The 12,013-nt window shown below is 50.4% G+C and overlaps 2 protein-coding genes across 2 annotated transcripts; one reads left to right on the forward strand and one right to left on the reverse strand.

Moving 5' to 3' along the window:
- The first annotated feature begins 1,247 nt into the window (after positions 1-1,247).
- On the forward strand, positions 1,248-5,139 carry FOBCDRAFT_28873 (folliculin-interacting protein N-terminus-domain-containing protein). The gene has a single exon (XM_054704185.2). It carries the CDS (start codon positions 1,374-1,376, stop codon positions 5,001-5,003), a length of 3,630 nt encoding a protein of 1,209 aa, XP_054560160.1. The 5' UTR covers positions 1,248-1,373; the 3' UTR covers positions 5,004-5,139.
- A 274-nt stretch (positions 5,140-5,413) lies between these two features.
- Positions 5,414-11,204, reverse strand: FOBCDRAFT_180565 (GTPase-activating protein IML1). The gene is made up of 2 exons (XM_031179390.3): positions 10,659-11,204; positions 5,414-10,610 (listed from the first exon to the last, which is right to left on the reverse strand). Exons 1-2 carry the CDS (start codon positions 11,187-11,189, stop codon positions 5,628-5,630), a joined length of 5,514 nt encoding a protein of 1,837 aa, XP_031045277.2. The 5' UTR covers positions 11,190-11,204; the 3' UTR covers positions 5,414-5,627.
- Positions 11,205-12,013: the final 809 nt, after the last annotated feature.

Raw genomic sequence — 12,013 nt, forward strand, 5'->3', positions numbered from 1 at the left:
CTAAGACTTTGGGGAAACAAGATGCGGTCCATTCCTCGACTCTGATAATCTCGCTCTCCTCTGATCCGTCCACCCATCCATCTCTGCTGTACAGGCGAACGAGAACAACAGAGAAGAGCCCGGTAACCCAGGTTGGTAATAATCCACATTTCGTCTGTTGTTGATTCTCCTCCGATCCAAATCCATCCAATTAATAAATTACCCACCCATACACATGTAATCTCCACTGAACTATTCCCCATCTCATCTCAATTCTCCATCTTGGCCCCGAGCTAAGAGGTACGGGGCATCTTGTACCTCGTGGTCCAAGCCGCCACCAGCGCCAACCCTTAACCGCCACTAACGAGCTGCCTGGAATACCTGGCACTGCGGTACCGCCTGGAAGCTTTGATCCCACTAGACCTCAGCGCACACACCCCAAAACTGGGCTGCCACCCGCCCCGAGTTGGCCTTGACCCGAGCATCTGGATCAACAACAACAACTCTGGGCTCACTCACCTCGAGCATTTCCCTTGATTTTGACTTCACCTCAATTTACTTACATTGACGTCTACGATAGCGTTTTCGAACTCAAAATCACTCTCGCTGCCACCACCCGTAGAACAGCTTGTCCAGCTCGAAACCCCTCCATCTCTTTACGATCTTCCACCTGCAGCTACCGACCCCCATCTCTCCTGTTGATCACTCGCAAAGACCGCATATCGTCTCTGCCTCCACCCACGAACTATCAACCCCTCACACGCAGCAGAAGCACCACCAGCAGCCAACAGAAACGACCAACAACAAACCTTCCGCTCTCCGCATCTCGCGCTTCGTAACGCACCGTACCGTATCATTCGCACCTCGCGTCACCTCGAATTCTTCCAGTGACGAAAAGGATTCAACCACTCATAGTCAATCCAGTATCAGCTGCGCATGCTCTTCTCATACATTCCCATCACAGTTGTTACCCATTGCTGAGCACAAACCACCATTGCCACCCTCCAGCTCCCGCCACAACAGCAATCAAGACTGCCGCCACCTTTTTCTTTTGCGATATTAGCAAACAAAGCTTCCAGCTTGGATGTTGCTTTGTCCGAGCATTGAGCTTTAAGATTTCCAACCTCCTTGACCCCTCCATCTTAGTTTGCGCCCGCTCCACCAATTGGTTTCTCAAGCTCAAGCTCAAGCTCAAACTGGAGTGAATCTAAGTTCCGCCTCTGCAAGTTGATTGCAATTTCACATGCCACGCGCAGTGGTTACTATGCGATTACGCCCAGCTCGAAACACTTCGCTATCCATCTTGATTATGGCTCGCCGTCGTAATTAATATCGACGGCCGCCTTTCTTGTTAACTCAACCTGCTGCCCAAATCCCTGAGTGCGCCTCCCGACATGCTCGGCCGGCTCTTGCACTTGGGCTCTGGCGGCCCTTCAGCCACGCCTACACAGGCCAGTACAAAGACGTCGAGGCCAGTATCCGCACTTGAATCTGCCCAGGAGGATATGGTAACTCGAAATCTGCTTTTCCCAGACGCCGATGCTTTATATCAGCATCGCAATGACCAAGTGTTCCCCCTATCAACCACACCAACAACCCCTGCCACCTCTACGGCCAATGCTTTCGACTACAGCGGCGATGTCGACTTGGACGTACGTGATGTTAGGGTTATCATAATGCAGGATGCCCTAGGACCTTCTAATGCATCTCTTTTGTTTGACAGCCACCCTGCTCCTCCAGTATCGCCCACAGAGCGTCCGCCCATTCCTCCAGAGTTTCGAAGAACGCCAACTTCACCGCGAAAAAGCAGTCTTGGAGGCCTATCACGACCCCTGGTTATCCAACCGGAAGGACCTCAGCCTTCGCCTCGACAGGGTGCTTTTGATCGACGAGCCTCCCTCCAGGGGCGCAGGGATAGTCACGTCGAGTCAGATGGACAGAAGGCTGCTCGTGAGTATCGCGAGGAGCTTGCGACGTTCTCAAGCTGCATCTTCGGTAACTCTGAATTAATGTCCTACAAAGGAACATCGACGAAGGTCCATGTTGTCCCTGGCGAGTCACGTCCTGTTGAACCTTCAAGCAGCATTATTGGGGATGGCCGGAGCTCCATCGGACGCTCTAGCGCGCGTTCAAGTCGGCTCTCACAATCCTTCTCCTCACAAGCTTTCTCCCCTACAAATATGGCCGCAGCCCAAAACCACACCTCTACCTCACGACCCGGCGAGAAGAAGAAGGTCCTAATAACTCGCTTATTTCCTGTCAATCTTACTATTGATGACCCAGAAACCAACGTATCGCCATCTAAAGATTATGCAGAAGAGAGTGCAGGTTTTCCCTTTCCAACGACAAGCGAGGAGTCTGTGCCGAAGAAGAAGAAGCCTCAGCCAAAGCAACGACGAACACCGATGTATGCCGTGGTCCTAGTAGTCCAACTACCTGCTGCAAATACCACTACAACTCGAATTTCATATATGAACCAGTCCAAATCTGCACAGCGCGAATCAAGCTCTTATAACGATCAAGAGTTTTTCCCGTCGTCTTTCAGCTCAGCCCGTCCTTCAGGATGGACAATGGTTGGGTCCGGAAATGGTGATGGGTCAGACACTTACACACCCGACATGGAGGATAGAATCGATTCACTGACTCGACATTGGGATATCATTATGAGGACATTGACTCATCTTCAATCTGTGGTGGCCACTACACTGGCCACGTTACTAAAGCAGGTCGACCTGGCTTCTCCCGGTCCAGCCCCTGGACCGGTTCCACCTCCAGTAGTAACTAACAAAACTGGCAGAGCACATTCTTTCTCGGACCAGTACCGGGGTGACATGCCTCGAATTAAGCCTTCGAAGAGCACCACCAAGCTGGTTTACCTTTGGCCAAACTGTCTCGCTGAGGATAAGACTGTTGAAGGAGAGGTCGATGCCGCTAGACAAAGAATTGTCATGGGACTGAGCGCAGCAAGAGTCGTAACGGGCCAAGGGCGCTGGGGAATTTGGCGAGACGAGGCTCGATGGGCCTCCAAGTGGGTTGCTGGCACCGATAATCAGAACCAGTTCCTCTACAATCTCCTGACTGGGTTTCTGTCGACCCACACAGACTGGCTGCAGGCTCTTTGCCCCCCCTCCTATCGAAGACGGCTCTATCTTCAGCAGAAGAACCGAAATGAGGAGGATCTGTCATTGCCGGCACGAACCATTATCGTATCTGATGACAAAATGGTTGCTAGGCGCCTCATCTTTCTCCTCTCTGCCTTCCTTCCTGCCAATTCTCATTTTCCTACGACCCGTGCTCATCGGCCCAGCACTTCGACTTCTGTTGGAACATATTCCAACTCGCCCCCGACCTTCGTAATTCCTGTTCTACGGGAAGAGTCCCTTCGTCGAAAGATCAACAGGCGCACAGGCCTCCGCCGAGCCTCGCATTCTAGAACAACGAGCCAAAGCGCGAGGGCCTCAGCTGTCCCCATGCAACTCGCTCATCTGACAATGGATCGCAATCATGAAAGGCGAGTCTCGGATGCAGCCTCAATTCGACCCCCGAATTTTGCAATGTTTGGCAACGATGTTGTTAGCAGGAAGAGTAGCGCTGCGACAACCACAACAATTATGCCCGAGACAACTATACCACATTTCTCGACAGCTCAGCGAGTGGAATCCCAGAGAAGGCCCCGCCCGAGCAGCAGCGGCAGTGTCGCTACTGACGACTTGAAGCGCTCCTTGAAGCGAGGTGAAAGCACAGGCGCGATGAGCAATGCCAGTAGCGACTCTAGAAGTCAAAGTTCGCGCTGGGGGAGCGTCATCAGCGGCCTGTGGAGCACTCGACGCCGCGACTCAACCTCCTACAGCACCTATAGTGGGTATGATCCGAAATCGCCCACCAAGGCTTCGTTCCATAGAACGGATAAGCTGTCTCAGATGGTGGAAGAAGCATCTCTGGCAGACAACCCAAACGCTCCTTCACCATCGGCTCGCCGGCCTTCCACTGATGCTCTGAAAGGGACTGGTACACCAAGAGAATGCAAAGGTCACAGTCGAGAGCCATCTATTCGCCCTGACAGGACACCGGACCCTAATGGCGCATTCGAATCGCCCGTTAAAACATCTATCAATGCCGACGATGGCGTCATTGACGTAGATATCTCCTTTCCTGACTACATGACGTCCTTTGAGTCTGCCATCAGCTCGCCTTCGAGCAGTGGCTACTTGTCTACCCCTGGACTTCAAAGCGGACTCGAGTCATTTGAACAGGCTTCACGTTTGTGCATCGATGGCGATCTCCCACTTAACGCTGCTGGCTGGTTGAACCGTTATCATCCTGATTTTGCTCTTCAAGCTATTCCTCCCCAGGAGGATCTCATGCTGCAAATCAAGGCATCTCTGCAGGCTGAGCCGACGCCTCCACCGGTCCACCCCATCTTGGGCGACCTCAATGAACGCTGGGTTGATATTAGCAGCGTTATGATTGCTGATACTACCACCAACTCGATCACTCGTCTACGGTACCGTCGACTAGTCAAACCACGATCGCCAGCTGACCATCGACCTCTCACTGGCCCACCTGGTCTTTCGACCTCTTATGGGGGGCTTCTCACTCCCTCGATTCTCCCTTACGAGACTCAACTTGAGGAAGAATGGATCGAGGAGCCTGTCTTGCATCCTGATGAAACCCTGACTGATGCAGTCGAAAGAGTCATCAGCTTGAGCCAGGACACCAGCAAAGATCATTCTTTGGCTTCCTCTCAAACACATAGCGATCCCCGCATGAGTACCGAGGTTGAAGAGCCTCTATCTATCACGGCTCCCGTCACGCCAGCACTGCCTCAGGCACCCTTGGAGATCCCCCGTGTCCAGTGCAAGACCGTTGTCCTCTCTGCTCTTGAAGACAGTATTCGCGAAGTTATTGACATTCGCGAGAAGCGGCACCTAGAGACCAACCATGCGAGAAATGGCCGATCGCGAAGCCCACTTCACGATGCCATTGGCTTGTGGCTTGATAATCTCGATATTACCGATGGATGAGTTCATCAGAACCATCCTCATTTAATGACTTATGACTTTGTATTCAGCGTTCATCCCCCATACAGTTTTGTCTGACGGAGCTACAATTGCCATCGGACTTTCCCTCCCAAGGCCCCCAAATGATACCCCATGTGACGCCTCGTGCGCACGTACAAGCCTTGGAAACGGCCATACCAGGAGAAGCATGTGTAAATACTGTTCCGAGTTCTCTTTACTTTCAACGCATCTCATTTTGGATTAGACCTTGTGCATTGTGGCATGTTTGGGTCCGCTATCTTTTTACTAGTGTTTTAATTTGCTCTTCTGATTTGCTTCCTGGCGAAGTTGACCGTACTAGAGGTTGGCGTTTCATGATGCGGAAGGGATAGCGATAGCCTTGGAGTTTTGGCGAATATTCATAGCAATATCTACAGCGATAATACATTATCAGCATATTTCTTTAAATTTATTGAAAGAATCACTGTGACTTCGCTCGGTTTTGAGACATGAGGTGCCCGTCATGGCTATCAAGTGGCTTGTCGAGTCATAGATCAGCCATTCAAGACGGCTAATATTCAGGTATATGGACCATCGAACGCATATTTTTCACAATAATCATGATGTGTCATATAATATACAAAGCCCTCATCGCCCAGTCAGGCTTGATCCACTATCATACTGAACACTACTCCTTCGTAGAAACGACATTGGACTATTAAGTCGCTTAGTCGGCGCTCCGTCATTTCCTCCCAGAACACCAGGCGGCAGTCCCAAAGTGGGAATACTTGCTTCAGGCACAGCCTCCAGAGGTGTCGAGGCCGCTGCTGTTGCAGGCGTGCCCTGAACCTTCTGCCCCTTCTCCATGGCTTCTTTGTAGAACTCCTCGAGCGCAGACGTATCCTTGCAAAACGCGTCTATCTCGGCGTTGAGGGCATCAGGATCAGGTGTCGTAGAGGACACGGCTTTGGTATTCTGATCAACTGGTTTCAGGGCTGGTGAATGGTAAAAGTGTGTTGGTTTGACAACTGGAGATGCAAGAGTTGCTGACTCTGTCATTCCAAAGGTGGAATAAGGGCCGTACGATGACATACGACCACCGCGTTCGACCAGGGGCGGGTCAGCTGAACGAACTTCTTTCTCGCGAGGGTTCGCAGATCGACTGCTGTACAAACGATTAGCGAGAATTAAAAAGTCACCCTCATCTGTAATCTCTGCCAACAAAGAGCCACTACGATGAATGTACTGGGTGTATTTATAATCCGGCTTGCCCCAAGAATAGGTCACATCGACATTACTCGGGAAGTTGGAGGCTGCCTCCATATCCAAAACGAAGTCGAACTTCTTCAGGATGGCAGTCTGGTAAAAGTGCTTATTTGGGGAGGTCGTTGGACCCTGTGAGTTGGGGTCAATGTACGTCTCGGGCCTCTGATCGGGAGGACGCGCTGCCAGCTTGATACGGTATGGTCTTCTGAAGGGGTTTGTTTCGGTGATTGTGCATGCCTCCTTGATGGGGACTTCAACAAGTCGAAGGCCATATTGACTGGCCTCTCGGGCCCAACTTTCAACTGCGTCTTCCACCAGTTTTGTCGTGACGTTCATCCAGTCAATACGAATATGGTAGCAACCATCAGGATTGTGGAGACGGTCATAATGCAAGTCGATCCTCTCTGGCCTGTATGATCGCTTGCGGTGGTCAACATCGTACTTGATGACTTTGCTAAGAACAACTCTGGATCGTTTCACGCTTTGAGAAAGCGATATGGTTGGGGTCGTAGATGTTGACGCAGGAGAACCGCCCTCGTCAACGGAACGAGCCGACATAAGAGCTCGAGGGGAGTCTCGGCTGGAGGCTTCGAGACTTGGCGTTGGTGGCACTGCAGCTCGTCGCGAGTTGAACCATCCTACATGAGGTTTGGCAAACTCACTGGCGATTTGGTAGTAGTAGTTGCCATCGCGGAACTGATGCCTCTTGTCGACGTGAACAAAAAGCCCCTTGTCTTTGGAATTTCCCGATTTTCCATCATCGTGTACCATCAGAGCATTCCCCAGTGCCTCAGCATCTTCTCTAGTATCGAGATCCTCAAAGTTGTCGAGCAGCCAAGTCACCATATCAGAGCCGATAAAGGACGCAGAGTAGAGGCGGAGATGCCACCTTCGGTTCTGCAGTCTAACGCCTCCATTCTCAACAGGCTGTTGCATAGCATCAGCTAACGTGGCCAAGTTCAGGTTGGATTTCTTAAAGCGCTCCTTGGCCGAGACAAGCCCCTTTCGATTGCCGCCCTCCAACCCTTCCGTGAGAGGAAGCGTTTCGACCTCAGCAGCAATCACCACGGAGGGGTCATCTGTTTTGTATACAATATCTAGCGGGTTGGGGTCTCTCTTGCGTTTCTGCTGCCCGACTGAATGATATCTTCGTTCGGAGGGAGGGATGTAGCGATACTTCTGCCAGGATTGGGCAAGGCGCTTGATACCCTCAATTCGCACCTCTTCGGCGTGATCCCCACCCTGTGTTTTTGATATGGGGACATCTTTCCGCAAGACAGGAATAAGAACAAATCTTGCACGCCAGAAACGCAGACTGTCCATCATTTCGTCGTGATGCCCAGCAATGTATGAATCAATCATGTTCCAATTACGCTCAGGACGAGCGGTCAGGAGATCAATTTCCCGTGCCTCATATGCATCATCGAGAAGAGTTCGAATGGCAGGCTTGTAGATCGGTGAGAAGCCTTGAGAGGTGAATGAAGTGTCCGTTGGCTTTCGAACAAAGATGTTCACTTCGACTTCTGTGCCGTTGACGCACGAAAGTTGGTGAATGCTGTTGCCCACAGACATGAAAATACTCGTGCCATCTTCAAGGGGCTGGTCTCTCGAGAAGATGTCACCGATCTTGATCAAATTTTGTCCAAATGCACGGGCAACCCATGGTCCTACGACAACTTGGAAGCCCTGCGTGAATCTCAAGCTGATCAACTCTTGAATGAAGTCTTGCCGAGATTTGGGCTCCTCGACCATGTCGTCATCTGTATCTTGCTCAACAGTGTACGGATGGCGATGATATTCGGTATCAAACTGAGTCTTTGAGGGGAAATACTCGGTTGTCAAGGGTACAGAAGCAGGGCAACAAAGAGCTTTCCATTTCTGGACCTTCATCTGACCGATTTGTGGATACACATGTTGCCATCGACTATACAAGATAGTATCGTCGATCGCAAGGCTTTCCGGGTTCGATGGATTCAGTAGTGTTAACCACGGGGTAATGGAAGTGGTGGGTGACAGAGTTGTTGGGAGGTCTTGAACGGCACCGCCCAACGCACCCGCACGTAGTTTGTTGGTGTAGAGTTTCTGGGCGTCATCAGCGCGGAGGGCATCCGAGGACCTAAGATCACGATCGTCCTCCCTCTTTTGCTGCCGATTATTCAACGACGAACCTATCGTTGATGAGGCCGTCCTTAGCTGCATCGCAGCCATATCGAGGTTTCCAGAATTATTTCTCTTGAGAATGGGAATGCTAGGAGTCATGGGCACCCCTTCGATGATAGTGTCAGGGGTGTCTGTTCGATATTTATGTACAGACAATGACGATGGGTGGCTTGCAATTGTTTGAGGCGAGCTTGGCCGTAGTTCTGGGCGAATCCGAGGGGTTGAGGGTTGTTTTGCTTCGCTAGACGTAACGCCTGAGGCGTTGACTGTCTCGGCTTTGATCTCTGCAACTACCGCCTTTGGAGCAGCGATGCCAAATCCTCGCTGTCCGAGGCTAATCTGCCTCATTAGCTTGGGTTGCTTTGCAACTGTCTTTGGGGGCTTTGGAGCAGGCGGTTCAGCGCTCTTTTTCAAGCTTGTAGGTGATGGTTTCTCGCCGTCCATAATGTTCATCGACAGCTTCCGTGCCGAAGGGCCAAGAATCGGTGCCTTTTTCTCTGGAAGAGAAGTTCCATATAGACCAGAGTCCTCTGCCAGCTGTCTTCTCGTAATCTCATCTAAATCTTTTGCATATCGTGACGAATGATGTCGACTGCGACTACTTGAGATTTTGGCCCTATGGTCATCAAACTCTTGTAGCTGTTTCCACAATGACTTTTCACCAGGGCGTGCAAGTCTATCTGGAACAAATCTTTGGAATCCATGAATGTGGTCGAATAGACCCTCCGGGGGACGCTTGTTGGGAATGTAGACAGTGTCATTGATCCCAGTATTTCGATACTTCTGCGAGGATGGCGGTTCCGTGATGTTGGCCGGGAAATGCGTGTCAACTTGTAAAGGTGTTGTTTCAATTTCGTTGGTTTCAAGGACACTTCTCATTTGCAGGGCATACATGCGGCATCGAATATTGAACTCATCTTCGTCATCTTGCATGACTTTGTTAGACACAGATAGGGCAATGCCTTCATAGGACAAGGCCTCGTCGGATGCACCGGTCCAGAAAGAGACATGAAGCCATTGAGGCAATGCAAAGCACCACTGCTCACTTGTTGCCATAGACATGAGAGGATCTGGACGACGAGAAAGGCTCATTCCCTTCGAAGGCGAGAAAGATTCGCCAAGAGATTGATAGCTACCGATCACTGGTGTAGGATGATTAGGTGTGCTATCCCGGCTGTGGAACGATCTTGAGAAGCTGGAACGATGAGCATGGCCATGATCATCGGAATACTGCGGATTGCGGTACTTGAACAGGGGCACTGAATGGAGAGGCATCTTAGGCATGCATATTAGATCAATACCAATACCGTTTCCAACCAGTGCCTCTGTTGTCCTCCGCAGCGTCTCGTAGTCTACCTCAAAAACTCCAGAACCAGGGCTGATGACTGCAATGGAAATTCCAGTTCTGGTGAGATCCCTGTCGATATGATCATGGGCGAACTGGGACGAAGCGAGGTTGATCGCCTCAAGAACATTGCCATACATGGCATATGTTGATTCAGCCTTGACACGAGTTGAAGGTGTATCCGTAGGGATGGAACCTTGACCATCAATTGCTGCTTGAGCATTGAGTTTATGATGGTGCAGGCTAATATCCCGACGGAAGAAGTTGAACTCCACCTTGAGCTGATGCAGGATCTTTGTCCACTCTCCGCTACCCATCTCGCTGACCACAACTCGATAGAAGTCTTTGTATGGTCGACGCGGCCCAGATGGCTGAATGCCTGTGTAATAATCCCCCGACAGGTTGTCAAACTCAGCTGTCAACCCGGTGTCATATTCCACGCGCGCAAAAAGGACGATGCTTACGAGGTGTTTAGCCTTGAGCATGGCCCACCTCTTGAACAGCGCGGGGAGAAAGCCGTTCACAACCTTGTTAAACATGATCTCACCTGAGCTTTCGGCGTCAAATTCCCACATCTCTCTGGCCATTTGGATGAATAGGACGTATCTGGCGGATTCGCTGCGGAAGATGGGCCGAGTATCCCGGGTGAAAAAGGCAGAGTGCGTTCTGCGGCCATCGACATAAATTGCAGTGACTTGCGCCTTGATTGTACCCATAAACAACACCGATTGACCTTTGTAGACAGTTCTTCCCGTCAATTCACCAACAGTCATTCTCCAAATGTCTGATCTGGACAAGTATTGATCCTTAAACGACAATTCAACGTGCGACGCTTCCGTAGCTGGGTTCTTCGCATCCACCTGTATCTTTATTAGCAGCCTGGACGGTATAGGAAGAGAAATGCTTACCATCGTCAAGAGGACCTGCGAACCCTTCTTCATCCCAAACGCATCTGCAATGTGCTTCAAGACGTAGACCTCGATATCGGGATTCCGTGTTTTCGTCTCTTGAGGCATGTCTTTTGCGACAAAGAAGTATTTAAAGCACGCGCCGTCCCCATTTTGAGTGCCCGTTGTCCCCTTCGAACCATAACTCTGTTCCTGGTTTTGCTTGCTACTGGCACCATGGCCGGTGGAGATCTTTCGCAAGTCATCTTTGACTGTCGCTATACACATCAACGTTCCCGGCTTTATATCCCCACCAACTACATCGAAATTGAGCAGGACCTCATCTCTAGCGTAGCCCTCGTTAACGGTCACGGTACATCGGCGTTCTATTCTTGTTTGCTTCTCTTCTTTGATAGTGGAATGAGTCGATACGCTCGCGGGCGACGCAGGGACGTCCGTTTGGGTGCGATCCAAACTTGATCTGCTCAGATGTCGCCAGTGAGGCGGTCCCTTGCGAGGGACCGGGTTCCTCATGATACCATTTCGTGACATGAGATATGGCTGTCGCTATCGCTATCGGTCGCTATGTGGCAGAATTCGACAGGGCGCGATGCGATCCTGTAGTTCGCATGTTGGTCTCAATAGACTGACACGGTTGACGAAGCTGATTGAGAGGCTACAGATGAATTATCACTTGTCGCAATGGCTATCGTTAGTAGTATTGCGACTAAGAAGCTGAGGTCAACTGCCGCGGCAGAATCGAGCCACCGCCTTCCGGCTTAGGAAGCTTGCTCTTTAACGTCAACATCATTGTGTAACATGATTGGTTGTTGATAAAGCTACTCTACGAACTCGCACGACTTCAAGCTGAACTCCCACTTCTTTTTGTCTTTGATAACGGAAGTAATGTTGATAATAATATGACAAGTTTTGGAAGAACAGTTGGTGATTATCGCAATCTGGACAATACCGAGGCATACCAACACCAAGAACCTCTTGATCTTATGTCGAACAGTTTTTACGTACAGTTTGTAAAGGAAACGTTGGGGGGTGCAAGGTCAATGTATAGTGATACAACGTGCAATGTCTCCCCTAGTAATTGAGACACGACTCACCACATGAATTTGATGGGGTTCACTTTGTTTTTCTCATTTTCCAGAAATCTAAAGAGCATTAAAAGCTTTATAAATCACGCTTTAACTAACGATGTCCTAACTGAAGTGCAAACCAACCCTCCGACGCCTGTCGCTTTTCGCGCTTGTTTCTTTGCCTTTGCACCACCTCCCCACGAAGATCGCAGGTGTCTCCGTTGACTATATACTGCGAGGTTTGAATAGACTTTATCCAAGTACCTGCTTGATGGAGAAATACTGCAG

This window comes from Fusarium oxysporum, chromosome IV (assembly GCF_013085055.1).
Source record: "Fusarium oxysporum Fo47 chromosome IV, complete sequence".
In the NCBI taxonomy this organism is placed as follows: Eukaryota; Fungi; Ascomycota; class Sordariomycetes; order Hypocreales; family Nectriaceae; genus Fusarium; species Fusarium oxysporum.

Coding starts and splice junctions, on each gene's coding strand:
- FOBCDRAFT_180565 (XM_031179390.3), bottom strand. CDS start 11,189: ATGTCACGAAATGGTATCATGAGGAACCCGGTCCCTCGCAAGGGACCG. Junction 10,611..10,658: donor CGCAGGTCCTCTTGACGATG/GTAAGCATTTCT, acceptor ATAAAGATACAG/GTGGATGCGAAGAACCCAGC.
- FOBCDRAFT_28873 (XM_054704185.2), top strand. CDS start 1,374: ATGCTCGGCCGGCTCTTGCACTTGGGCTCTGGCGGCCCTTCAGCCACG.